This window comes from Danio aesculapii, chromosome 23 (assembly GCF_903798145.1).
Source record: "Danio aesculapii chromosome 23, fDanAes4.1, whole genome shotgun sequence".
Classification (NCBI taxonomy): Eukaryota; Metazoa; Chordata; class Actinopteri; order Cypriniformes; family Danionidae; genus Danio; species Danio aesculapii.
The window spans coordinates 213,013-240,649 of record NC_079457.1 but is presented as its reverse complement, the minus strand read 5'-3'; the positions used below and the strand labels follow the sequence as shown (position 1 = coordinate 240,649).

The following is a 27,637-nucleotide window of genomic DNA, read 5'->3' as shown; positions in this document are numbered from 1 at the left end:
CCTTTCATCCAATCAACCATCAAAGAATCCACTTATTTATCTATCCAACTATCCGTCCATCCATTTATTTATCCATCCACCCACCCATCATCTGTTCGTCCATCCATCCAACCCATCCATTTATTTATTTATCCAACCAACCATTCATCCATCCACTTTCCTCTCCATCCATCCAATCATCAACCATTCATTTATTTATCCATCCATCCATCCAAGTATCCATTATTTATCTAACCATCCAATCATCCATCCATCCATCCACCCACCCATCATCCATCTGTCCATTCATATGTCCAACCCACTTAATTATTTATCCATCCATCCATCCATCCACCCACCATCTGTCCGTCCATCCATCCAACCAATCCACCCACTTATTTATTTATCCAACCAGCCAACCATCCACTTACCTATCCATCCATTTATCAAACCATCCATCCAATCATCCATCCATCAAAGTATCCATTATTTATCTAATCATCCAATCATCCATCCAACCGTCCATTTATTTATCCATCCATCCACCCACCTATCATCCAACCGTGCATCCATCCACCTATTTATTTATCCATCCATCAAACCATCCATCTGTTCATTTATTTATTCATCCATCCATCAAACCATCCATCTGTTCATTTATTTATTTATCCATCCTTCCACCCACCCATCATCCGTTTGTCCGTCCATCCATCCATCCATCCATCCATCCAACCCACTCATTTATTTACCCAACCATCCATCCATCCACTCAAGTATTCATCAATTTATTTATCTAACTATTCATCCATCCCTCATACAAGCAAACATCATCCATCTTAAAATAACTGATGACAAGATTGGGATTAAAACGTTCATTTTAATGTCAAAATATTCAATATTTACATGTTTTGTCTTTGTTCCCGATGGCACATATATAAGGGGCAGTTCTGATCCTGTAATCATAAGTTAACAGGTGTGTTACACTTCCTGTGTGTGTGTGTGTGTGTGTGTGTGTGTGTGTGTGTGTGTGTGTGTGTGTGTGATCATGTGATCTGAATCTGGCCAATCGCAGCTGCCAGAACACAACATAAACTCCCGATTTGTGTTTATATACAAAAAACCAAATCTGACATAAATAAGATTTCCAAGAAAACGGCAAAGGTGAGCATAATTTACCGGAGTACCGCACAAAGATAACATAAATAAACAAACATATAATGTCCAAATATACATAAGGAGGAAAATCCAAAATGATGAACTCTGAATACTGCAGCACCACAGAGAAATCACTGGACACCACGAGCATCGCTGGAAAACATCACAGTATACCTGTTTATTCACCTGGGATCTATTAAAGTGGTTTACAACACAATAATAAGAGTTTCGCCAACAAAACAACACAAACATCCCATCAGTTCTCTTCAAGATGTATGTGGATACTCGTGGCATTGCTTTAAGTGAAAACGTATATTTAAGGTGATGTAGAATATAACTTAACACACTGTTCATATAAATTAGGTTCATTCTGATCGAAATGACCCAACACAACAGAAAAATGCGCAAAAATGCACACCTGACGGCCGGAAACACACTGTACGCAAATACACAACCTGTTCAGATGTCAACGTTTCTGGAGAGATTACTTCAATGTCTCTGTGTGTGTGTGTTCACAAAACCATCGACTGCATTTGTGTGTGTTGAAAGATTTGAAGTTGTCAATGTGACGTTTGTTTATGGGGTAATCTAAAAAGTGTCAGTAAATAAATCAATTGTATTAAGCTCTTGCACATTAAAGAATTTCCATATTGTTTGTTTACGAGAATAAATTCTCATCTTTCACTTCCGCTGAATTTTATTTCTTAGTCTGTAGATGAGATTTCCATGCAGCATCTTTAACGCACAATACCTGCTGAACCAGCAGGGGGCAGTAGAAATCTTTTATGCTGGGTTCACACCAAGTGCAGAATTAAGTATTTGCATGAGTAAACTACTTTGGTGGCCGGGAACATGTGAAACGTTTTTAAGAAGCTCGAGACAAGTGAACATTTTGGAAAACATTTTTACCCATCATAAGACACAATTACACAGGAGAAACCATTTCAATAAGGAGCAAACAAATTTACATTTCAGAAAAAACATTAACAAGACACAAAACACTGATACCAGTCCCCAAACACATTTACAATCACAGATTCTTTACAGAAAGGGAATATACCACACACACACACACCGGAAGTGACGCGGAATGAACCACACACCAGAAGTGCAAAGTACGGGGAAAAGTGTTGTTATCGTTGGTGGTGAGCGCGGTACCATGGTTATTTCCTTTAGGTTCAGTTGATTTGGATCTACTGGACAATAGCCAGGATTATAGAAATATTGCTAATATGTCAGGGATAATAGAAGATCTTATAGAAGATCAGGGATAATAGAAGAATTATGACCAAATATAAAGAATATAGTGAAGTGTACGCAGATGGTTCTAAGAGTTTGGATTCGGGAAGGACAGGTTTTGGTGTTTAAAATACTACAGATCACCTGGCAATATATACAGTAGAGCTGATGGCTATGATGCTGCTCTGTACTGGACATAAAGAAAGTAGTCATATGTTCAGTCTCTTCAGAGAACAGATGTGATGATGATAGTGTTCATGTGGATTCCAGCACACATGGGAATTAAAGAGAACGAAGCTGCAGATGTTTAAGCTAAAGAGGCATGCAGGCTAGACGAAATTATGAATATCCTGTTAAATCAGAAGCAAAAGTTATAGTTAAGAAGGACATATTAAAACAATGGCAATAGAATTGGGATAGGGATATTGTCGGTCGAACACGTTTTGTCACTGTAAAACAATCAGAATAGAGGAGAAATAAGAAAGAAAGAAATTATAAAGCAAAACTCTTCTGAAATCAGCATTAAAATTATACTTGGGGGTCATAACAATGAACGTTTATTAAACTATCTAGGAAGAGCAGGACTAATTACCAGAATTTTAAAGATGAAGGAGTTATTTCTATGTTTTTTTGTGTTATTTGGGAGGTGGTTAACTCAGCCTCACACTCTAGTACAGTGGATGGCCGTAACGCACCTTAATATTAGTCGCTGACCACCAGCAAACAACAAAGAAGAAGAAGAATTGGTGAGCGTGGTAAATTCGTGCGGGGGAGTACATGGCGTATTTAAAGGTAATGGTGACCGAACATGGACTGCGGTCGAGGGTTGTTTTGGCCGTATTGTGCCAAACACATGAGCAGCTGAACGCGGTTTTGCTTTACGTGTGGTCGGTGTTTAGAGATTCTAAAGGACGCGGACCAGACGGAAACACCAGACATACTGCATCAATGTGATCAATATTTTAACCAGGGCCACTCGTACGCTGTAACCGTGGACATGATGTCCAGTCTACACTGTGTAAACATCAGCTTGAGGATTCTTAAAAGTAAACTGAACTGAGCCGGTGTTACGGTTTAACTGGTGTCCGTGTTAAATGGGGACTCGTTCCAGATGTAAACTCTTCACGTTTTGCAGATCGACAGATTCGTCACTTTTCACAGCAACACCACATGCCCATACCGAATAAAGATTCTTATGACTGGGTGTCAGTGTAAACATTACTGACTTTAATATTTGTGTGGCAGAACAGTTTAAAACCAAAATTAATGTAAAGAAATAATTATAATTGACAAGTCATCAGCAGGATTCGAACCCACTAAAGGGTCAGCACACGTATCAATCGCCCAATCTATCTGAGTTAACCAGGACTACATGTAGAGGTCAGGTTTGATTTCTTTATCAGTCAACATATGCTGTGTTTTGGTTGTGGACTGGTGTTAACTGTACTTGTGTTTACATGTTTCCACATTCTCTAACGCTGATTGTTTCTCAGAATAGCTCTAAATAACAAACCGATGATTATCACAGTTGGTCAAACATGATTTTTATAGTTGTAGACGGGTGTTAACCTGTGCCTTTGGACTGGTGTTAACCTGTGCCTACAAAGTCACACATCAGCTGATATTCTCCGGTGTGTGGTACATTCCCTTTCTGTAAAGAATCTGTGATTGTAAATGTGTTTGGGGACTGGTAACAGTGTTTTGTGTCTTGTTTTCTAAAAGTGTTTCACACTTTGTAATGTCGTTTTGCACTTCCCGGCCACCGTAAATTACAGACAATTCAATGCTAACATGAGAACAGAAGCAGATTAGCGTCCCGTAGTGTGAACGATGTACAATACATGACGCGTTTGCTGTGAATGTGCATTTGCATTAATCACGTCTTCTGCATTTAGTGCGAACTCAGTGGTGTCGGCCAATTAGAAAGGAGAAAACAGCAAACGCTGATACTATTAGTCTCCTGATTTTGCGTTTTGATGTGGACGAATGGAGAAGCACACGTGCTCATGTGGACAGGGACTTTCAGCATTATCAGTCATTCATTTTCTTTTTGGCTTATTAATCAGGGGTCACCACAGCGGAATGAGCCGCCAACTATTCCAGCATATGTTTTACACAGCTGATGCCCTTCCAGCTGCAACCCAGTACTGGGAAACACCCATACACACTCATTCACACACACTCATACACTACGGCCAATTTAGTTGATCAATTCCCCTATAGCGCATGTGTTTGGACTGTGGGGGAAACCGGAGCACCCGGAGGAAACCCACACCAACACGGGGAGAACATGCAAACTCCACACAGAAACATCAACTGACCCAGCCGGGACTCGAACCTGAGACCTGAGTGCTGTGAGGCGATCGTGCTTCCCACTGCGCCACCCACATTCAGCATAATAATCCAGCGTATTATTTTCCTCTCTGATATAAACTCTGCCCACCGATGTAGTGAACTGAACCAGCGCTCCGCGGTCCCCATGGCGTATTTGCGTAGAGTGTGTTTCTGCCAGAACGCGAGCACCTGTACGTGAGGGAGGTAGAGCACCATTAACACATCCACCGCTCCATACGCTACTAAAGCAGACCGCAGATCAACCGCGCAGGCTCTGTGTTCTGCAGGTCTGAGATCAGCAACAGGAAGTCCTTCAGTGGTTCACAGGAAGCAGACGGGACCCACTTCTACCCGCCGCTGCTCTCCGAGACCTTCGATGCCCACGAGGGGGAGCTGCTGAGTGTGCTGCGTCTGGAGGAGGAAGACGGACTGATGGACACACACACACGCACACACACACACACAAACACACACACACACACACACACATTCATTAAAGCTGCTGTATGTGAGTGTCAGACTCTTCTGCTTCATAAAACAGCATCATATGTGTGCAGATATTCAGAAACATGCTCAGTGAACATTCTTGTTGATCTGAAACACAATGCTGAAGTCAGATATTCTGCTGTGAACATGTGTGTTACGTGCTGGAACGGCTGTCTTTGTTTTGGTCTCTTTAACCCGCCCACTGCCAGTTTAGCCAATTATATTTCAGCACCCCGGGTTGCCAGATGGTGGAAAACAGCGTATTTTATTCATTCATTCAGTCAGGAAGACTCTCAGAGCATGCGTCTGTGACTGAAATGTGAGCTCTGGTGGACAGAAGCAGACTCTGAAATGAGACGCAGATTCAGAGTTCCACATGAGGTTATTAATGAGCAAATAATATAAATATTACCAGCGTAAACATTAGCTGAGCAGGTCACATTGTCCTAACAACACGCTACATGATGAGATACGCAGTGATGAGCATTAGGGCTGTTTACAGCAGACGAAACACCACAGAAGTGTAAATCCAGCCATTCAGAAGCTCAGAATAGTGCACTCACTGCACTCCAGCACAACGCTCAGCTTTATAATGTAATGAATACATATTAAAGCTCTTGAACATGAGTAAATGTAGATGCTGAATCACTGATATGTGTTGCTTTGCTCTGAGTCTCAGTTCTAGAGTTCAGTTTCAGACGCTTTATTTTATTCTCCAGATCTGAGGTGAACTATCTGCTGCTGCTTTCAGTACCCTGCTGAAAAATCCAGCTTAAACCAGCCTAGGCTGGTTGGCTGGTTTTAGCTGGTTAACCAGCCTGGTTTTAGAGGGGTTTTGGCCATTTCCAGGCTGGTTTCCAGCCTTTTCCAGCCTGGTCTTAGCTGGTCAGGCTGGAAAATGACCAGCTAAATCCAGCTAAAACCAGCTTGACCAGCCTGGTTTAAGATGGACATAGCTGGTTTTGGCTGGGCTCCCAGCCTGGCTAGGTGGTCAAGCTGGTTTTAGCTGGTCATTTTCCAGCCTGACCAGCTAAGACCAGGCTGGAAAAGGCTGGAAACCAGCCTGGAAATGGCCAAAACCCCTCTAAAACCAGGCTGGTCAACCAGCTAAAACCAGCCAACCAGCCTAGGCTGGTTTAAGCTGGATTTTTCAGTAGGGTATATGGTGATAAATGTCCTGTCAGACTCACATTATTTAACACCTGAGCTAAGCATTGTCAGTTTTCTGTTGTTCAGCTGAAACTGAAGCCGTTTCTAATATAAACATTTCAGCTGTTGATTAGGACAAAACCTCCTTTTAATATGGAGAATATCCCTTATATCGAGTGCCGCTGCTTTTATTTAGAACACTGTTTTAATCACTCGCTCCTCAATCTGGCAACCTGCACTTGGGTTTGTTTTGATCCAGGAGTGCAATAACTAGCTCAACCACTGGGTGTCAAACTTACGGCACCTTTAACAGACCCCCTAGTTTTTCACGATTCCGTGATCGCTGAATCCAACGCAAAATCAACAAAAAGTTGCAAAAATTATTAATTAAACACAAAATAATTGCAAAAAATGTAAATAATTTCATAAAAAAATCTAATTCCAAACCATATAATCAAATTCTATTTATTTCAGTTTGCAATTTATTGTTTTACATGACGAGCTTCAAGGCTTGTACACACCGGGACGCTTACCGTTTACGTTTATCGTCAGCGTTTTTCAAGATGTTTCTCTGGATTCAAACCCAAGTGATATTCATTGGCGTCGAGCAGAAGAGTATGCAAAATCACTCCTTGACGTTAGATGGCGCTACACAACTTTAAGTGTCAGACATCCACTTGTTACACGAAAGAAGAAGACAGAAAGTTGACCGCTTGTTGTTAAAGTTACTGGTGATTCGAACAAGCATGAATGGTTCAAGCAGCAGCTCCACCTGTAGTGATGAAGAAATGATTATTGTTCAGCAGTGCCGTAAGCAGCTCCACGCTCATATCACCCCTGGCCATCTTCTCCAATTTGCGCTCGCATTGACAGTTTTGCACTTGAGCGCCTCCAAGTGCTGTTTACTGTAACTTCAGCAGCTCCGTGCACGTGAACAAAAGTGGTGGAGAAGGTTTTGATGCGGCACGTCAAAACAAAAATCGAGCATGAGACGATTCTAAAAATGACGCTCTTACGCCTGGCGTTTGCAAATAGAGCAATGGAACAGACAGGTGGAGATGAGGTCTGTCCAAGGGTGACGACCGCTGGACATGAACGAACATTATTTGTGCTTTACATGTACGGCTGGCATTATGATGTGCGTCAAATCAATAAATGACTTCGTTTAACTTTTTCCCTGCAGTTAATGAGAGAAAACGCTTCCCTGCCACTGACGAGGTTCACAGCAATCAGTGTTTTAGGTGTGTTACGGTAGGGGATTCCCTAACACCGGTCCTATGTGTGACATGATGTCAGATGCTCCAGGAGGTCAAACCTGAGGGAAAGTAAGATCGTGGATAAAAATAATAGTTCTACAACCTTCCTTTGGCTTCATCCCCACCGTTTCAGATCTAGTCTTGACGAGACCATAATAAAGGAGCTTTATTTTAATGATTTGTGTCATTGTTTCAGATTGCACACCTAAAACAATAGGCTACTTAATACATTCATATATATTTCAAATTGCAAAATTGTCCGCAAATTTCTGGGAATTACCGCCACAAAATCAGTCATTTTATCACAGAAAAATTGTGAATAACTATAGGGGGTCTGCTTTAAGAGCTACAGTCAGTCTACAGCAGAAACACCAGTTAATGTAGAATTCAAGCATGGCATAAAGTACATCCAGCCGGTTGTTATCTCAGATTATTACACGTCTGTCTGGAATACTGGATTCTGATTGGTCAGTCATCACATTATAATGTGTGTTACTCCCAGATAAGAACTGCTGAATAACAGAGTCATCCGGGAACGGAGAATCACCATCAGTGAATATGTTCATCCATACACTGACACACACACTCATATGAGTCTGCTCATCTGTTTACGCTGTGGTTTTATGATGACATATGTTTGGTGTCATCTAGTGATGATTAATATAAGCTCACTTCAAACCAAAATCCAGCTTATTTCTCTTCCCTCACTGTCAGATTATTCTGCTTGTTTTAAGGAGAAACTCTCTTCATTTGGACTCATTATTTCTGAACACAACACTATACTCTTTGCTTGTCTAGAAATGCTTCTTGATCTTAAATATTTAAGATATCTGGACTAAAACAAGACACACACTCTGAGTGAGAGGAGCGTGTGTTGCAGTGTGTTTTCTGAAGCGTCTTTCACTGGACTGACCTCACAGTTGTGCAGAATCTCATCAGGACCGGCGCTGGAGTTTTTCTGGAACACATGACCGTTCCAGCCGTGAAAGCGCAGTGTGTGCGAGTGTGTGTCCGTCACCGCCGGCTCACTGAAGCAGATGGAGACGCTCTGAGAAACACTGGAGCTCAGCAGATGTAGAAACTTCATCTGGACCTTCCCCACACCATACAGCATCTGTGGAGAGCAGAGACATCAGCACAAACATCTGACAACACACACAGACCTGGCTTTCAGAGCAAACACACACATCACACACTCTCAGCATCACCATCAGGACACTTGCCGTTATCGTAATCACATGACAGGTTTGCAGAGTCATGTTCAGATTCACTCCACAAATATTTACAACGTCTGGAGTCACTTTCTGAGTCGCTTTAGGTTCATTTACAGTCAAAAGCAGCAGATTTAACCACTGCTCCACTGAAATAATGCCAATAAATAACCAGAATGACCACAGCAAATGTGCATCCATCACAGTAGTGTGCAGAGTACTGATGTATGATGTATAACTGTGTGAATAGTAATGTTTGTACAAGCCCAAATCAGATCAAGTTGAGGCAGTATGGAAAACACAAATGAAAAAGAAAGCAGTGATTTCCTCATTTATTTTGACTTATATTTGATTGCAGACAACACAACAAACACTATTTAACATGTTCCTCATGAGTTTTTTATTGTTTATATGTTTTATTTTATTCAACATACTCCAGAAACAGTAACAGGAGCAGTTTAGAGCAGTGATCAGGTGAACTGCTGAATAATGATGTGATGTGACACAGGTGATGTCCACAGGTGAGTGTGATTATGATCTGGTGCAAAAGCAGCATCAGTAAAGGTCTAGTCCTTTAGGAGCAGAGATGGGCCGAGGATCGCCAGTTTGACCACAAATACATGAGGAAATGATTGAACTGTGTAAACACAATGTTCCTCAGAGAAAGAGAGGAAGACATGTGGATATTTCACCTTCAACAGTGCAGAACATCATTAAAGATTGAAGGAATCTGGAGGAGTTTCAGTGCTTAAAGGACAAGAGCGCAAGCCTAAGCTGAACAACCGTGATCTCCGATCCCACAGGGGGCGCTGCATCAAGAATCCTCATTCATCTATAAGCCAGATCACCTCATGGGCTCAGGACTACTGCAGCAAACCTTTGTCAAGTACCACAATACAGAGTTACATCCTCAAACGGCAGTCAAAACTGTACTGGGCCAAAAGGAAGCCCTATGTTAACAGTGTCCAGAACTGCCGTCAACTTCTCTGGGCTCGAAGGCATCTGGGATGGACCATCACACAATGGAGACGTGTACTGTGCTCAGATGAAGCAGTGTTTCAGGTGTTTTTGGGAGAAATGGACGCCGTGTGCTTCAGACCAATGAAAAAAGAATCATCCACACTGTTACCAGCAACAAGTCCAAAAGCCAGGGTCTGTCATGGTCTGGGCTTGTGTCAGTGCTCTTGGCAAAGGTAACCTGCTCTTCTGTGATGCTCCATTAATGCTGAACAGTACAGAGAGATACTGGAGCTCAATATGCAGCCTTCTTCTCCAGGGACGCACATGCACATTGCAACAAGACAATGCTAAACCACATTCTGCTCGCATTACACATTCTACAAATCAGTCCCGACCTGTCTCCAATACAGAATGTGTGGCACATTTTGAAGCTTGTTTGCAGGAAGAATGAGAGAAAATTACCCATGAAACACTTCATCACTTACTGTCTTCAGTCCCTACCAACCAACCAACCAACCAACCAACCAACCAACCAACCATCCAACCAACCAACCAACCATCCAACCAACCAACCAACCAACCAACCAACCATCCATCCATCCATCCATCCATCCATTTATTAATCCATCAATCCACCAGCCCATCATCCATCCATCCATCCATCCATCCATCCATCCATCCACCCAACCCACCAACTAACCATCCATACATTCATCCACTCATCTATCCATCCATTTATTTATTGAACCATCCATCCAATTACTTATCCATCCATCCAACCCATTCGTTTATCTAATCATCCATCCATCCATCCATCCATCTATTTATCTATCCAACCATCCATTTATTTATCCATCCACCCACCCATCTTTCGTTCGTCTATCTATCCATCTTATTTTTTTATCCAACCAATTTATCAACCGACCAACCATCCAACCACTTACCTATCCATCCATTTATCAGACCATCCATCCATCCAATCAACCATCCATTTATTTATCCATCCATCCATCATCCATCCATCATCCATCCATCATCCATCATCCATCCATCATCCATCATCCATCCATCATCCATCATCCATCCATCAACCATCCATCATCCATCCATCCATCCATCCATCATCCATCCATCATCCATCCATCATCCATCATCCATCATCCATCATCCATCCATCATCCATCATCCATCCATCATCCATCATCCATCCATCCATCATCCATCCATCATCCATCCATCATCCATCATCCATCATCCATCCATCATCCATCATCCATCCAAGTATCCATCACTTATCTAACGGCAACATTACATGGTGGTAAATGCTTTACTGATACAGCTCATTTTGAAATGTGTTTAAAGAACCAGAATTGGAGTGTTGATTATGACTAAACAATAAGTAACGAGGAGCACATTCAGTGATGTTTGATGTGTTGTCTGCTCTGAAACACAAGTCAAAGTAACTTTAGAAATCAGTACTGTCTTCTTTTATTCGTGTTCACCACACTGACCCAACTTTTCTGATTTGGGGTTGTATGTACAGTACTAGTAATGGTTGTATGTATAGTGTTCTCTGTAATGATTGTAATGGTTGCGTTGTCAGCAGTAGTGATGTCTGTATGTTGACTGCAGTACCTTATCACTGGTAACCGGCTTTATGCAGGTTTGTCCACCTGCAGTGAAGTTGCAGAACACCTGAATGGCGTCAGATGTGCAGCCCAGATTCGGATCAACCCAGAACAAACCTGACAAACACACAGCAAACAGAGTCAGTGTACACTACAGATCTACAGTTGTGTACAATCAGTGTGTCTGACTGATCTTCAGAGCAAGGCAAGTTTATTTCTATAGCACATTTCATACACAGTGGAAATTCATAGTGCTTTACATAAACAAGAATAAAAGAGACACGTATAAATAAAATAAGAACAAGTAATATTAAAATATAGTGTTCACTAGTGTTCACTTCAGTAGTGTTCACTTCAGTAGAGTTCACTTCAGTAGTGTTCACTTCAATAGTGTTCACTTCACTAGTGTTCACTTCAGTAGTGTTCACTTCAGTAGAGTTCACTTCAGTAGTGTTCACTTCAATAGTGTTCACTTCAGTAGTGTTCACTTCAGTAGTGTTCACTTCAGTAGTGTTCACTTCAGTAGAGTTCACTTCAGTAGAGTTCACTTCAGTAGTGTTCACTTCAGTAGAGTTCACTTCAGTAGTGTTCACTTCAATAGTGTTCACTTCAGTAAGGTTCACTTCAGTAGTGTTCACTTCAGTAGTGTTCACTTCAATAGTGTTCACTTCAGTAAGGTTCACTTCAGTAGTGTTCACTTCAGTAGTGTTCACTTCAGTAGAGTTCACTTCAGTAGAGTTCACTTCAGTAGTGTTCACTTCAGTAGAGTTCACTTCAGTAGTGTTCACCTCAGTAGTGTTCACTTCAGTAGTGTTCACTTCAGTAGAGTTCACTTCAGTAGAGTTCACTTCAGTAGTGTTCACTTCAGTAGTGTTCACTTCAGTAGTGTTCACTTCAGTAGTATTCACTTCAGTAGAGTTCATTTCAGTAGTGTTCATTTCAGTAGTGTTCACTTTAGTAGTGTTCACTTCAGTAGAGTTCACTTCAGTAGTGTTCACTTCAGTAGTGTTCACTTCAGTAGTGTTCACTTCAGTAGTGTTCACTTCAGTAGTGTTCACTTCAGTAGAGTTCACTTCAGTAGTGTTCACTTCAGTAGTGTTCACTTCAGTAGTGTTCACTTCAGTAGTGTTCACTTCAGTAGTGTTCACTTCAGTAGAGTTCATTTCAGTAGAGTTCACTTCAGTAGTGTTCACTTTAGTAGTGTTCACTTCAGTAGTGTTCACTTCAGTAGAGTTCACTTCAGTAGAGTTCACTTCAATAGTGTTCACTTCAGTAGTGTTCACTCTAGTAGTGTTCATTTCAGTAGTGTTCACTTCAGTAGTGTTCACTTCAGTAGAGTTCATTTCAGTAGAGTTCACTTCAGTAGTGTTCACTTCAGTAGAGTTCACTTCAGTAGAGTTCACTTCAATAGTGTTCACTTCAGTAGTGTTCACTTCAGTAGTGTTCACTTTCAGTAGTGTTCACTTCAGTAGTGTTCACTTCAGTAGTGTTCACTTTCAGTAGTGTTCACTTCAGTAGTGTTCACTTCAGTAGTGTTCACTTCAATAGTGTTCACTTCAGTAGTGTTCACTTCAGTAGTGTTCACTTCAGTAGTGTTCACTTTCAGTAGTGTTCACTTCAGTAGTGTTCACTTCAATAGTGTTCACTTCAGTAGTGTTCACTTCAGTAGTGTTCACTTCAGTAGTGTTCACTCTAGTAGTGTTCACTTCAGTAGTGTTCACTTCAATAGTGTTCACTTCAGTAGTGTTCACTTCAGTAGTGTTCACTTCAGTAGTGTTCACTTCAGTAGTGTTCACTTCAGTAGTGTTCACTTCAATAGTGTTCACTTCAGTAGAGTTCACTTCAGTAGTGTTCACTTCAATAGTGTTCACTTCAGTAGAGTTCACTTCAGTAGTGTTCACTTCAATAGTGTTCACTTCAGTAAGGTTCACTTCAGTAGTGTTCACTTCAGTAGTGTTCACTTCAGTAGAGTTCACTTCAGTAGAGTTCACTTCAGTAGTGTTCACTTCAGTAGAGTTCACTTCAGTAGTGTTCACCTCAGTAGTGTTCACTTCAGTAGTGTTCACTTCAGTAGAGTTCACTTCAGTAGAGTTCACTTCAGTAGTGTTCACTTCAGTAGTGTTCACTTCAGTAGTGTTCACTTCAGTAGTATTCACTTCAGTAGAGTTCATTTCAGTAGTGTTCATTTCAGTAGTGTTCACTTTAGTAGTGTTCACTTCAGTAGAGTTCACTTCAGTAGTGTTCACTTCAGTAGTGTTCACTTCAGTAGTGTTCACTTCAGTAGTGTTCACTTCAGTAGTGTTCACTTCAGTAGAGTTCACTTCAGTAGTGTTCACTTCAGTAGTGTTCACTTCAGTAGTGTTCACTTCAGTAGTGTTCACTTCAGTAGTGTTCACTTCAGTAGAGTTCATTTCAGTAGAGTTCACTTCAGTAGTGTTCACTTTAGTAGTGTTCACTTCAGTAGTGTTCACTTCAGTAGAGTTCACTTCAGTAGAGTTCACTTCAATAGTGTTCACTTCAGTAGTGTTCACTCTAGTAGTGTTCATTTCAGTAGTGTTCACTTCAGTAGTGTTCACTTCAGTAGAGTTCATTTCAGTAGAGTTCACTTCAGTAGTGTTCACTTCAGTAGAGTTCACTTCAGTAGAGTTCACTTCAATAGTGTTCACTTCAGTAGTGTTCACTTCAGTAGTGTTCACTTTCAGTAGTGTTCACTTCAGTAGTGTTCACTTCAGTAGTGTTCACTTTCAGTAGTGTTCACTTCAGTAGTGTTCACTTCAGTAGTGTTCACTTCAATAGTGTTCACTTCAGTAGTGTTCACTTCAGTAGTGTTCACTTCAGTAGTGTTCACTTTCAGTAGTGTTCACTTCAGTAGTGTTCACTTCAATAGTGTTCACTTCAGTAGTGTTCACTTCAGTAGTGTTCACTTCAGTAGTGTTCACTCTAGTAGTGTTCACTTCAGTAGTGTTCACTTCAATAGTGTTCACTTCAGTAGTGTTCACTTCAGTAGTGTTCACTTCAGTAGTGTTCACTCTAGTAGTGTTCACTTCAGTAGTGTTCACTTCAGTAGTGTTCACTCTAGTAGTGTTCACTTCAGTAGTGTTCACTTCAATAGTGTTCACTCTAGTAGTGTTCACTTCAGTAGTGTTCACTTCAGTAGTGTTCACTTCAGTAGTGTTCACTCTAGTAGTGTTCACTTCAGTAGTGTTCACTTCAGTAGTGTTCACTTCAGTAGTGTTCACTTCAGTAGTGTTCACTTCAATAGTGTTCACTTCAGTAGTGTTCACTTCAATAGTGTTCACTTCAGTAGAGTTCACTTCAGTAGTGTTCACTTCAGTAGTGTTCACTTCAGTAGTGTTCACTCTAGTAGTGTTCACTTCAGTAGTGTTCACTTCAGTAGTGTTCACTTCAGTAGAGTTCACTTCAGTAGTGTTCACTTCAGTAGAGTTCACTTCAGTAGTGTTCACTTCAGTAGTGTTCACTCTAGTAGTGTTCACTTCAGTAGTGTTCACTTCAGTAGTGTTCACTTCAGTAGTGTTCACTTCAATAGTGTTCACTTCAGTAGTGTTCACTTCAGTAGTGTTCACTCTAGTAGTGTTCACTTCAGTAGTGTTCACTTCAATAGTGTTCACTCTAGTAGTGTTCACTTCAGTAGTGTTCACTTCAGTAGTGTTCACTCTAGTAGTGTTCACTCTAGTAGTGTTCACTTCAGTAGTGTTCACTTCAGTAGTGTTCACTTCAATAGTGTTCACTTCAATAGTGTTCACTCTAGTGTTCACTTCAATAGTGTTCACTTCAATAGTGTTCACTCTAGTAGTGTTCACTCTAGTAGTGTTCACTTCAGTAGTGTTCACTCTAGTAGTGTTCATTTCAGTAGTGTTCACTTCAGTAGAGTTCACTTCGGTAGTGTTCACTTCAGTAGAGTTCACTTCAGTAGTGTTCACTTCAGTAGTGTTCACTCTAGTAGTGTTCACTTCAGTAGTGTTCACTTCAGTAGTGTTCACTTCAGTAGTGTTCACTTCAGTAGTGTTCACTTCAATAGTGTTCACTCTAGTAGTGTTCACTTCAGTAGTGTTCACTTCAATAGTGTTCACTCTAGTAGTGTTCACTTCAGTAGTGTTCACTCTAGTAGTGTTCACTCTAGTAGTGTTCACTTCAGTAGTGTTCACTTCAGTAGTGTTCACTTCAATAGTGTTCACTTCAGTAGTGTTCACTTCAGTAATGTTCACTTCAGTAGTGTTCACTTCAATAGTGTTCACTTCAATAGTGTTCACTCTAGTGTTCACTTCAATAGTGTTCACTTCAGTAGTGTTCACTCTAGTAGTGTTCACTTCAGTAGTGTTCACTCTAGTAGTGTTCACTTCAGTAGTGTTCACTTCAGTAGTGTTCACTTCAGTAGTGTTCACTTCAGTAGTGTTCACTTCAGTAGAGTTCACTTCAGTAGTGTTCACTTCAGTAGAGTTCACTTCAGTAGTGTTCACTTCAGTAGAGTTCACTTCAGTAGTGTTCACTTCAGTAGTGTTCACTCTAGTAGTGTTCACTTCAGTAGTGTTCACTTCAGTAGTGTTCACTTCAGTAGTGTTCACTTCAATAGTGTTCACTTCAATAGTGTTCACTTCAGTAGTGTTCACTTCAGTAGAGTTCACTTCAGTAGTGTTCACTTCAGTAGTGTTCACTTCAATAGTGTTCACTTCAGTAGTGTTCACTTCAGTAGTGTTCACTCTAGTAGTGTTCACTTCAGTAGTGTTCACTTCAATAGTGTTCACTCTAGTAGTGTTCACTTCAGTAGTGTTCACTCTAGTAGTGTTCACTCTAGTAGTGTTCACTTCAGTAGTGTTCACTTCAGTAGTGTTCACTTCAATAGTGTTCACTTCAGTAGTGTTCACTTCAGTAATGTTCACTTCAGTAGTGTTCACTTCAATAGTGTTCACTTCAATAGTGTTCACTCTAGTGTTCACTTCAATAGTGTTCACTTCAGTAGTGTTCACTCTAGTAGTGTTCACTTCAGTAGTGTTCACTCTAGTAGTGTTCACTTCAGTAGTGTTCACTTCAGTAGTGTTCACTTCAGTAGTGTTCACTTCAGTAGTGTTCACTTCAGTAGAGTTCACTTCAGTAGTGTTCACTTCAGTAGAGTTCACTTCAGTAGTGTTCACTTCAGTAGAGTTCACTTCAGTAGTGTTCACTTCAGTAGTGTTCACTCTAGTAGTGTTCACTTCAGTAGTGTTCACTTCAGTAGTGTTCACTTCAGTAGTGTTCACTTCAATAGTGTTCACTTCAATAGTGTTCACTCTAGTAGTGTTCACTTCAGTAGTGTTCACTTCAATAGTGTTCACTCTAGTAGTGTTCACTTCAGTAGTGTTCACTCTAGTAGTGTTCACTCTAGTAGTGTTCACTTCAGTAGTGTTCACTTCAGTAGTGTTCACTTCAATAGTGTTCACTTCAGTAGTGTTCACTTCAGTAATGTTCACTTCAGTAGTGTTCACTCTAGTAGTGTTCACTTCAGTAGTGTTCACTTCAGTAGTGTTGTGTTGTGTGTAATCAGTGTGTCTGACTGTGTTTCTCAGCAGGGTTGTGTTGTGTATATTGGTTGTGTTACCGTCTCTGCTGGTGTGTTTGCAGTCCCGCAGGTCTCGGCAGAATCGCGCCGGGTTTTCTCGAGTTCCCAGTGGTGTTTTCATGCTGTAAATGACGCCGCTCAGATACTGAATGGTCCGCAGGATCTCTGCGCTCTGCTGCTCGGTGTTCTGGAAACCCTGAGCACAGAAAACCTGTTTATATTGCTGCATGTTTGGGCTTTCTATTACACTGAACTGAACTAAAGACCATAGAATACACAAGACGTGTCACTCGTATACTTCTGAATGGGGAAATGTGTTCAATATGGCAAATTAAGCCCTGCCTTCTAGTACAGGAGCCAATCAGCGATCGCTATAGACTGAGGATTCTCCAGGGGAGGGGCTCAGCGCAGACGTGTGTTTATGACAGGTTCTGCAGCTTCATTATGAGTGAAACTCAGGAGACGTTTGCTGCTTCATTTTATTGGTGAGTCCAGATATGTCATGTTATGGAGAATTTGATGTTTCCCCATTCAGACTGAACGGATGAGAGGCGTTTCAAAGATGGCCGTCGAGTGAAATTACTTGCCTTAAAGGGACTTTGACTGAACTAAACAAATCTGTGAAAACTGGACTGAAGCGGTTTCAGTTTACTAGAACCTCTATGTTAATCTGCTTTGGCATTATCTACATTGTAAAAGCGCTATAGAAAGATGAACTTGTAATAAATGTTAACCTCCAGCTGCAGATCAGCGTCCGGCTCCAGCAGCGGCTCCACAGCGGGCCTCAAGAGTCTCTGAGGAAACACAGATGCAGCAAAACATGCAGATTTACACTCATTATTACACTACAACAAACATTCCTAAATCAAGACACATGCACTGACACTTTGCACCGCAAAGCCTTGTTTTCTGAAATATTAGAAATCTATAACAAAAATATGATTAAATATTAAAATAAATAAACAAATTATAAACAAAACTTCATTAAATTACATTTCTAACATACAAACATTTCTAAATCAAGACACATGGACTGGAGAAGCAGCGTCTCTGAAATATTAAAAATATATTATAAAAACATTATTAAATATTTAAATAAATAAACAAATAAAAAGTTTAATTATACTTAAAATAAATATAAAATAAATAAACAAACAAACAAAATTAATTTCATGTCATATTTTTTTCTATCAAACAATAAAGTATCATTAAAATCCAAAAATCCAAACACTTCAATGTAAAATAATGATAATGTACATATTAAAATCTGTGGTTTGTCTTACCGACGGGCCTGGAGAACCTGGAGGTCCCTGTAAAAACACAGAAAATCTGTTTCACGATCCACTGAAATCATAAAAACATTTATATGTTACGCTAAACTAGCCCTGACCCCCATCTGTAGGCAGATTAATATCTATATTCCAGTGTTATAATACTGAATAATCTACTGTAACGCTCATAACACACTCAGAACCATTTCAACACAGAAGAAATACAATCAAATCAATTAAAGGATTTACTAAAGAAGTTTTGCAGATGATTTCTGTTTATATTATTACTATTGTTAAGTTATGAAGAGATATAGCATTTCATAAAGTTTCACAAATGAGGAGTTTAAAAAGTCTCCTGATATTACTCCATATTCATACACATTTGATGCAAGAGGATTTTAGTTGAACAAAGAAATAAGAGGAATGTTTTATAACAGTTCTTCAGGGATAAAGAGCAGGATTAACTGATCAATTATAGTGTAGTGATGTGTGATGCAGGGAGTACCTGTGGCCCTGGACTGCCCTGCGGCCCCTGTGGCCCCTGAACACATACAAAACACACACATTTACACTCACACACTCATTACACACTACTAAACAAATAAATAACATGTTCAATATTATACTCCTGTGTGTGTGTGTGCGCGTGCTTGTGTGTGTGTGTTTGTGTGTGTGCGTGTGTGTGTGTGTGGGTGCGTGTTTGTGTGTGTGACATTGGCGCACCTCACAGGTCACTGCTGGTATTGCAGTGTGTTGAGTGTATGCTTTTTCTCAGTCTAGTTTGTGCACTTCACACACACACACACACACACACACACACACACACACACACACACACACACACACACACACACACACACACACACACATACCTACATAGCTTTACACACACTTACACCCTCTTACACACAGTTACATACCCTCACACAAACTTACACATTTTCACTCTTACATACTCTCACACACACACACACTTTTACACGATTGCACGCTCTCACACACACACAGTCTCTCTCTCTTTTTTTCTCTCTCTCTCTCTCTCTCTCTCTCTCTCTCTCTCTCTCTCACACACATACACACACACACACACACACACACACTAATATTCTAGGTCTTGAGGTGTGTAAACAGATGAATGCAGTGAGCTGAAGATCTTACCATCTCTCCACGGCCTCCTTTAGGTCCCCGAACGCCCTGAAAACACAGAAAACACACTTGATCTCTGCTCCGTCAGGCCACACTGAGACTCCAGAAGCAGAATAAACACTCACAGGCTTCCCGATCGGCCCGATCATCCCCACCGGACCCACAGGACCAGAGAAACCCTGCAAAACACACCGGCGTCAGACACACACACTTATTCATTAAGAACTAGATGAGACGACACTCACCAGAACACCGGCTGGTCCCTTGAGTCCAGGAACCCCAGTATAGCCCAGATCTCCATCTGGACCCTGAGACCCAGAGGAGCATTTATTTAACAGCAGACTCGGGTTTAGTATTATCAACCACTGTATTGCATGTTTTAGCTGATATTGTGATCTAGATTAGTTATACACGGGTTAGTGACCCATCCTGACTCATTCAATAGTATCACAGGGGTTTTCACATGCATAGTTTCTACATACTGACCTTCGGTCCTGGAAATCCAATCAGTCCCAGCATGCCGGCATCTCCCACCTCACCCTGCAGGAAAACACACACAGGTCACATGACTGACAGCTAATCAGAACACCGAGACATCTAAAAGCCAGTCAGAACACTGGACCATAACTGACAGCCAATCAGAGAACTGGTTCACGACTGAGAGCCAATCAGAAGACTGACACCCAATCAGAACACTGGATCATGTCGGAGAGCCAATCAGAACAATGGGTCATGACAGAGAGCCAATGAGAAAAATCAATATAATAACATATTCTAAACATTTGAGATCATTTTATTCATAAACAGCAGTTTCTAAAATAACTTGTTCAAATGTAGACTTCATCAAGCAATGAGAACTGGTTAAATATCGAGACTCACTGGTTCTCCTTTAGCACCTTTCTCTCCTTTCAGGCCTTGGTCCCCCGTTGCTCCCTCCATGCCCTTCACACCCGCAGGTCCTCTGTCTCCTGGTAAACCCATTTCTCCCTGCACACACATACACAGGTCAAGGGTCAGACATGTGCATATTTATATGGTCATCAAGTATTATTTTTATATATTCTGTGACTGACCTTTGACCCTTCGGGTCCTCCTTCTCCAGGTACTCCAGGTAGACCAGCTTCACCTCGCAGACCAGGGAGTCCTGCCCTTCCCTCTAGACCAATATCTCCACGGTGACCCTGCAGACATGCCAATCAAAAAGCAGCAGCCAATCAGAGCCCAGAAACTCTAGTTTATCAGTAAAAATAGGACGATACTGATCAAATTCATCATTCATTCAGAGAAACAGACAACTGATGGATTATCATTCATTCATTATTGCATCTCGCAGGACCCAACGCACTGGGACAGAATCTTGCAAGAGCAGGACAAAATCTTGCAGGAGAAGGACAGAATCTTGCAGGAGCAGGACAGAATCTTGCAGGAGCAGGACAAAGCCTTGCAGGAGTAGGACAGCATCTTGCAGGAGAAGGACAGAATCTTGTAGGAGCAGGACAAAGCCTTGCAGGAGTAGGACAGCATCTTACAGGAGTAGGTCAGAATCTTGTGGGAGCTGAACAGAATCTTACAGGGGTGGGACAGAATCTTGTGGGAGAAGGACAGAATCTTGTGGGAGCAGGGCAGAATCTTGCTGGAGCAGGACAGAATCTTGTGGGAGCAGGACAGAATCTTGCAGGAGCAGGACAGAATCTTACAGGGGTGGGACAGAATCTTGCAGGAGTGAGACAGAATCTTGCAGGAGTGGGACAGAATCTTACAGGAGTGAGACAGAATCTTGCAGGAGTGGGACAGAATCTTACAGGAGTGAGACAGAATCTTGCAGGAGTGAGACAGAATCTTGCAGGAGTGGGACAGAATCTTGCAGGAGTGGGACAGAATCTTACAGGGGTAGGTCAGAATCTTGTGAGAGCAGGACAGAATCTTGCGAGAGTGGGACAAAATCTTGCGGGAGCAGGACAGAATCTTGCAGGAGCAGGACAGAATCTTGTGGGAGAAGGACAGAAACTTGCAGGAGCAGGACAGAATCTTGCAGGAGCAGGACAGAATCTTGTGGGAGCAGGACAGAATCTTGTGGGAGCAGGACAGAATCTTGCGGGAGCAGGACAGAATCTTGCGGAAGCAGGAGAGAATCTTGCGGGAGCAGGACAGAATCTTGCAGGAGCAGGAAAGAATCTTGCAGGAGCAGGACAGAATCTTGCAGGAGCAGGACAGAATCTTGTGGGAGCAGGACAGAATCTTGTGGGAGCAGGACAGAATCTTGCAGGAGCAGGACAGAATCTTGCGGGAGCAGGACAGAATCTTGCGGAAGCAGGAGAGAATCTTGCGGGAGCAGGACAGAATCTTGCAGGAGCAGGAAAGAATCTTGCAGGAGCAGGACAGAATCTTGCAGGAGCAGGACAGAATCTTGCGGGAGAAGGACAGAATCTTGCGGGAGTGGGACAGAATCTTACAGGAGTGAGACAGAATCTTGCAGGAGTGGGACAGAATCTTACAGGGGTAGGTCAGAATCTTGTGAGAGCAGGACAGAATCTTGCGAGAGTGGGACAAAATCTTGCGGGAGCAGGACAGAATCTTGCAGGAGCAGGACAGAATCTTGTGGGAGAAAGACAGAAACTTGCAGGAGCAGGACAGAATCTTGCAGAAGCAGGACAGAATCTTGTGGGAGCAGGACAGAATCTTGCAGGAGCAGGACAGAATCTTGCGGGAGCAGGACAGAATCTTGCGGAAGCAGGAGAGAATCTTGCGGGAGCAGGACAGAATCTTGCAGGAGCAGGAAAGAATCTTGCAGGAGCAGGACAGAATCTTGCGGGAGCAGGACAGAATCTTGCAGGAGCAGGACAGAATCTTGCAGGAGCAGGACAGAATCTTGCAGGAGCAGGACAGAATCTTGTGGGAGCAGGACAGAATCTTGCAGGAGCAGGACAGAATCTTGCAGGAGAAGGACAGAATCTTGCGGGAGCAGGACAGAATCTTGCAGGAGCAGGACAGAATCTTGCAGGAGCAGGACAGAATCTTGCAGGAGCAGGACAGAGTCTTGCGGGAGCAGGACAGAGTCTTACGAGAGTGGAACAGCATCTTGCAGGAGTGGGTCAGAATCTTGTGGAAGCTGAAAAGAATCTTGTGGTAGCTGAACAATATCTTGCTGGAGTGAGACAGAATCTTGCGGGAGCAGGACAGAATCTTGTGGGAGCAGGACAGAATCTTGCAGGAGTGGGTCAGAATCTTGTGGGAGCTGAACAGAATCTTGCTGGAGTGAGACAGTATCTTGCGGGAGCAGGACAGAATCTTACAGGAGTGGGACAGAATCTTGCAGGAGCAGGACAGAATTTTGTGGGAGCAGGACAGAATCTTACAGGAGCAGGGCATAATCTTGCGCGAAGCAGACAGAATTTTGTGGGATTGGATAGGAGTGAGACAGAATCTTATGAGGAGCAGGACAGAATTTTATTAGTGTCAGACAGTATCTTGAGGGAGTGGGACAAAATCTTGCATGAGTGGGACAGAATCTTGTCGATGTTGGATGGAATCTTGAGGGTGCAGGACAGAATATTGTCTGAAAGGGTCGTGAGGGAACGGGTGGGAGAGGAAAAGGGTCTTGCGGGAGAGAGACAGAAAAACCCTTCCCGTGCAGGTCTCTACTTTGAATCATTTAGTCACGTGACCTAGGTCTTTGAATATGCTTCAAAGCAGGGTTTTGTAATATCTGTGGTTCAGGATCTTCAGGATACTTAGTATTTTCTGAGTTTTACTTTGTTTTTTTCTTGTGAACTATTGGTTGCCCATTTTCACCAGGAATGCTAATATGTGTTCAATATAGCTGCACTTGCATCCTTCACCACTGTGACTCGACCCAATTCATGACCCAATTTCACACTCACCGGGCGGCCTTTGGATCCAGGTGAACCTGGTAAACCAGGAAGACCAGGCTGACCATCAGATCCGGGATACCCGATGGGCCCTCGAGGCCCCGGCAGACCACCGGCACCCTGAGGAGCAGACACACATAAGGAGCACACTGAGAAAACTACTAAAGCCTGTTTCCAGCAGCACAACAACTACACAATTCAGATATTTCCTCACAATTTAGCATTTTCATAACCACAATTTTGACTTAATTCCAATGTTGGGCGAAGATTAATCCCTACTGATCGCATCCAACATAAAAATGAGTTCTGACAATATATGTGTAAGAGTGTGTGCACCATGTAGATTTATTATGTACATTTGATATTTCAGACTTCTGTCCTCAGAATTACAACTTTTTTTGACTTTATTTAATTTTCTTTTTATGGTTTGAACAAGCTTTCTTTTTATGGTTTGAACAGACCCACAGAGCAATGCTTATAAAGATGTCACGGTATTTTGCTGTTATAATTGCTCCAGAACAGACACTTTCAGCCTAAATTGTAAAATCATGTATTTAACATGAAAATATATTGATGTGCTCAGTGTGAGTGTAAAGATGGAAAGCACTCACTTCAGGACCTGGAGCTCCAGCAAGACCTCGGGATCCTTTTTTACCAGCAAGACCCTAACACACACACACACACACACACACACACACACACACACACACACACACACACACGCACACACACACACACACACACACACACACAGACACACACACAGACACACACACAGACACACACAGTTATTTAATACTCTTATATATATGTCTGTTACCATTAGACTGCTTTTGTGTGAATATAAAGACAGATTTTCTTCCATTCTGTGATAAAGAATCCTCAATAATCTTCTTTTCTTCAAGCGTCTCTGAGCACAGAACTGCTGTAATGCTCTGGATAACACACACTGTCTGATAATCCGATAAATTCCTGCTGGGTGGCCAAAAGCTCCGGTTTTCACTGCGCTCCTAGCTGATATCTGAACGGGACACTTCAGGGAGTTTACAGGAGACTAACAGGATAAATGAGCAAGAAGAAACACAAGCAGATGAGAATGTAGAATTCTTTCTGTTACGTAACTCTCGTCTGCTGTGCTCAAATCAAGATATTCATGTAGCTATAACACTAACATTTTAACATGTATCATCATGACTACATGAATGCTTATTTTCTTAATGATGGAAACCTGTATACAGTATATGCACTAATGTATGCAGTGTTGACCCAGATCACCTCACACTTATATTACACTTAATATATCAATCCATAATATATATATATATATAGAGAGAGAGAGAGAGAGAGAGAGAGAGAGAGAGTTATTGAGTTTATCGATTAGAATGTATACTATATTACACAAATTGCTATTTTTACTAATATTTTTAATCAGATTATAATTTAGTTTTTTCAGTTCTGATTTGAACTGTCAGAAATTGTGGGATTTTTTGTGTTTGTTGTTGCTAAGGTGTTGTTTGTGGTTTTTAACGTGTTATGTTGTTAAAGTGTCGTTTATGGTTTTTACTGTGTTGGTATGTGGTTGCTAGGGTGATGCCATATCATAGCTAAGGTTTTGTTTGTGGTTTTTAACGCGCTGCTATGTGGTTGCTAAGGTGATGTTATGATGTTACTAAGGCGTTGTTTGTAGTTTTAACTGTGTTGTTATGTGGTTGCTAGGGTGATGCAATGTCATTGCTAGGATGTTATTTCTGGTTTTACTGTGTTGTTATGTGGTTGCTAAGGTGATATTGCTAAAGTGTTGCTAAAGTGTTGTTTGTGGGTTTGACTGTGTTGGTTTGTGGTTGCCAGGGTGATGCTATGTCATTGCTAAGGTGTTATGTGTGGTTTTTAACAGGTTGCTATGTGGTTACTTAGGTAAAATTATGATGTTGCTAAGGTGTTGTTTGTGGGTTTTACTGTGTTGGTGTGTGGTTGCTATGGTGATGCTATGTCATTGCTAAGGTGTTATGTGTGGTTTGTAACACGTTGCAATGTGGTTGCTAAGGTGATGTTATAATGTTGCTAAGGTGTTGTTTGTTGGTTTTACTGTGTTGGTATGTGGTTGCTAGGGTGATGCAATGCCATTGCTAAGGTGTAGTTTGTGGGTTTTACTGTGTTGGTATGTGGTTGCTAGGGTGATGTTATGATGTTGCTAAGGTGTTGTTTGTGGGTTTTACTGTGTTAGTATGTGGTTGCTAGGGTGAAGCATTACCATTGCTAGGGTGTTATGTGTGGTTATTACACTTTGGTACGTGGTAGGTAACATTATGATGTTGCTAAGGTGTTGTTTGTGGTTTTTGCTGTGTTGGTTTGTGGTTGCTAGGGTGATGCTATGTCATTGCTAAGGTGTTATGTGTGGGTTTTTAACAGGTTGCTATGTGGTTGCTAAGATGATGTTATAATGTTGCTAAGGTGTTGTTTGTGGTTTTCACTGTGTTGGTATGTGGTTGCTAGGGTGATGGAATGCCATTGCTAGGGTGTAGTTTGTGGGTTTTACTGTGTTGCTATGTGGTTGCTAGGGTGATGCTATGTCATTGCTAAGGTGTTATGTGTGGTTTTAACAGGTTGCTATGTGGTTGCTAAGGCGATGTTTTGATGTTGCTAAGGTGTTGTTTGTGGGTTTTACGGTGTTGGTATGTGGTTGCTAGGGTGATGCTATGTCATTGCTAAGGTGTGATGTGTGGTTTTTAACACGTTTCTATGTGGTTGCTAAGGTGATGTTATGATGTTGCTAAGGTGTTGTTTGTGGGTTTTACGGTGTTGGTATGTGGTTGCTAGGGTGATGCAATGTCATTGCTAAGGTGTTGTTTGTGGGTTTTACTGTGTTGTTATGTGGCTGCAAGGGTGATGCTATGTCATTGCTAAGGTGTTATGTGTGGTTTTTAACACGTTGCTATGTGGTTGCTAAGGTGATGTTATGATGTTACTAAGGTGTTGTTTGTCTGTTTTACTGTGTTGTTATGTGGTGGCTTGGATGATGCAATGTCATTGATAGAGTGTTGTTTGCGGCTTTATCATGTTGTTAAGTGGTTGCTAAAGTGTTGTTTGTGATTTTTTACATGTAGCAGTCTAGTTGCTGGGGTGATTTTATGTGGTTCTAAGGTGTTATCTTTTCATCCTGCATTAGCGTGTTTGCTAAAGTTAGGTGTCAGTTTGCATTTTAAGTTTAGTAAGTTTATAATTTTTATCATTCAATATGTTTTAAAATGTTTATGTTGTTTAAATCCTGTTTTTAATTTTTATAGAGCTTTAAAAATTGTTTACTTCAGTCATTTCTTATGAGGAGAATGTTTTATTATAGATTTAATTTGAATGTTAGTTTTAGTATCCGTTAATCGTAAGATTAACTCAGTTAACTCTGGAGTTCAGTATTTCACACTAGCAGAAAAATCCTATTGTGGACACAGCAGATGTACTACATCACACATGAATAATGCAAATAATGCAAATATTACACAAGACACAAACAAACCTGAACTCCTGTGTCCCCCTTGGGTCCTACTTCACCAGGTAACCCAGGAGATCCCTGCAGAAATGAACAGGTCTGATTTAATTTCATTATGCAAGTCACAGCAGAGACGTGTGGACAGACGCCAAAATTAACCGTACACTGGCTTCACTAAGTCAGCTTTCCGGAAACTTAATCAGGGATGTTACGCAACAATAAAGCTCTGCTCAGAATCATAGCCATAGAAAATAGTCTATATGGTCTACATGGAAATACCTTTATAAGGCATAATAAGGTGTAGTTCTGATGGAAATTAAAAATGCATCTACAGCATGCATGTGTGAGTGGAATGTCCAGCAGAACTACATGCATCATGCAGAGGATATTGCATGTGCAGAATAAATGATGAAAATCTACCGTAACACATCAGACTCACAGGAGATCCTTGCTGACCGATGGTTCCCCGCGCACCTGTGACCCCAGCATGACCCTACAACACATACACACACACACACACACACACACACACACACGCATTACAGCAGTGTTGACATAACAAATATGAATCTGAGTGTGGCTGTGGCTGTTTCTGATGAAAACACTTGAGGAATTTCCTGGAGGGGGAATAAAGCAGAATCAGGAAAACCGCTTTGGTGCTCGCTGGACTTACTGCCATCTTCTGTGACATGTTACCATCTTGCTCTGTTGTTGATAAGATGATGTGATGTGGTTGTTGAAGTTTTTTGAGTGGTTTTATGTTGTTCTGTCATTGCTAGTGGGATGTTATGTGGTTGCTAATGTATTGTAAGTGTTTTTATGTGTGTTATGTGGTTGCTAGGGTAATACTATGTGGTTGTAAAGCTATAATGAGTGTTTTTTGTGGTTATGTGGTTATTAGGGTGTTGTTAATTAC

At 41.4% G+C, this 27,637-nt stretch overlaps 1 protein-coding gene across 1 annotated transcript; it reads right to left on the bottom strand.

Moving 5' to 3' along the window:
• Positions 1–836: 836 nt before the first annotated feature.
• Positions 837–27,228, bottom strand: LOC130217861 (collagen alpha-1(XXIV) chain). The gene is made up of 17 exons (XM_056450079.1): positions 27,161–27,228; positions 26,749–26,802; positions 23,849–23,902; positions 23,250–23,357; positions 20,442–20,549; positions 20,248–20,355; positions 19,855–19,908; positions 19,614–19,676; positions 19,494–19,547; positions 19,381–19,416; positions 18,728–18,763; positions 18,235–18,261; positions 17,686–17,745; positions 16,991–17,147; positions 11,405–11,514; positions 8,512–8,712; positions 837–5,136 (listed from the first exon to the last, which is right to left on the bottom strand). The coding sequence occupies exons 6-17, from the start codon at positions 20,347–20,349 to the stop codon at positions 5,029–5,031; spliced, it is 1,008 nt and encodes a 335-aa protein (XP_056306054.1). The 5' UTR covers positions 20,350–20,355; positions 20,442–20,549; positions 23,250–23,357; positions 23,849–23,902; positions 26,749–26,802; positions 27,161–27,228; the 3' UTR covers positions 837–5,028.
• Between the last annotated feature and the right edge of the window lie 409 nt (positions 27,229–27,637).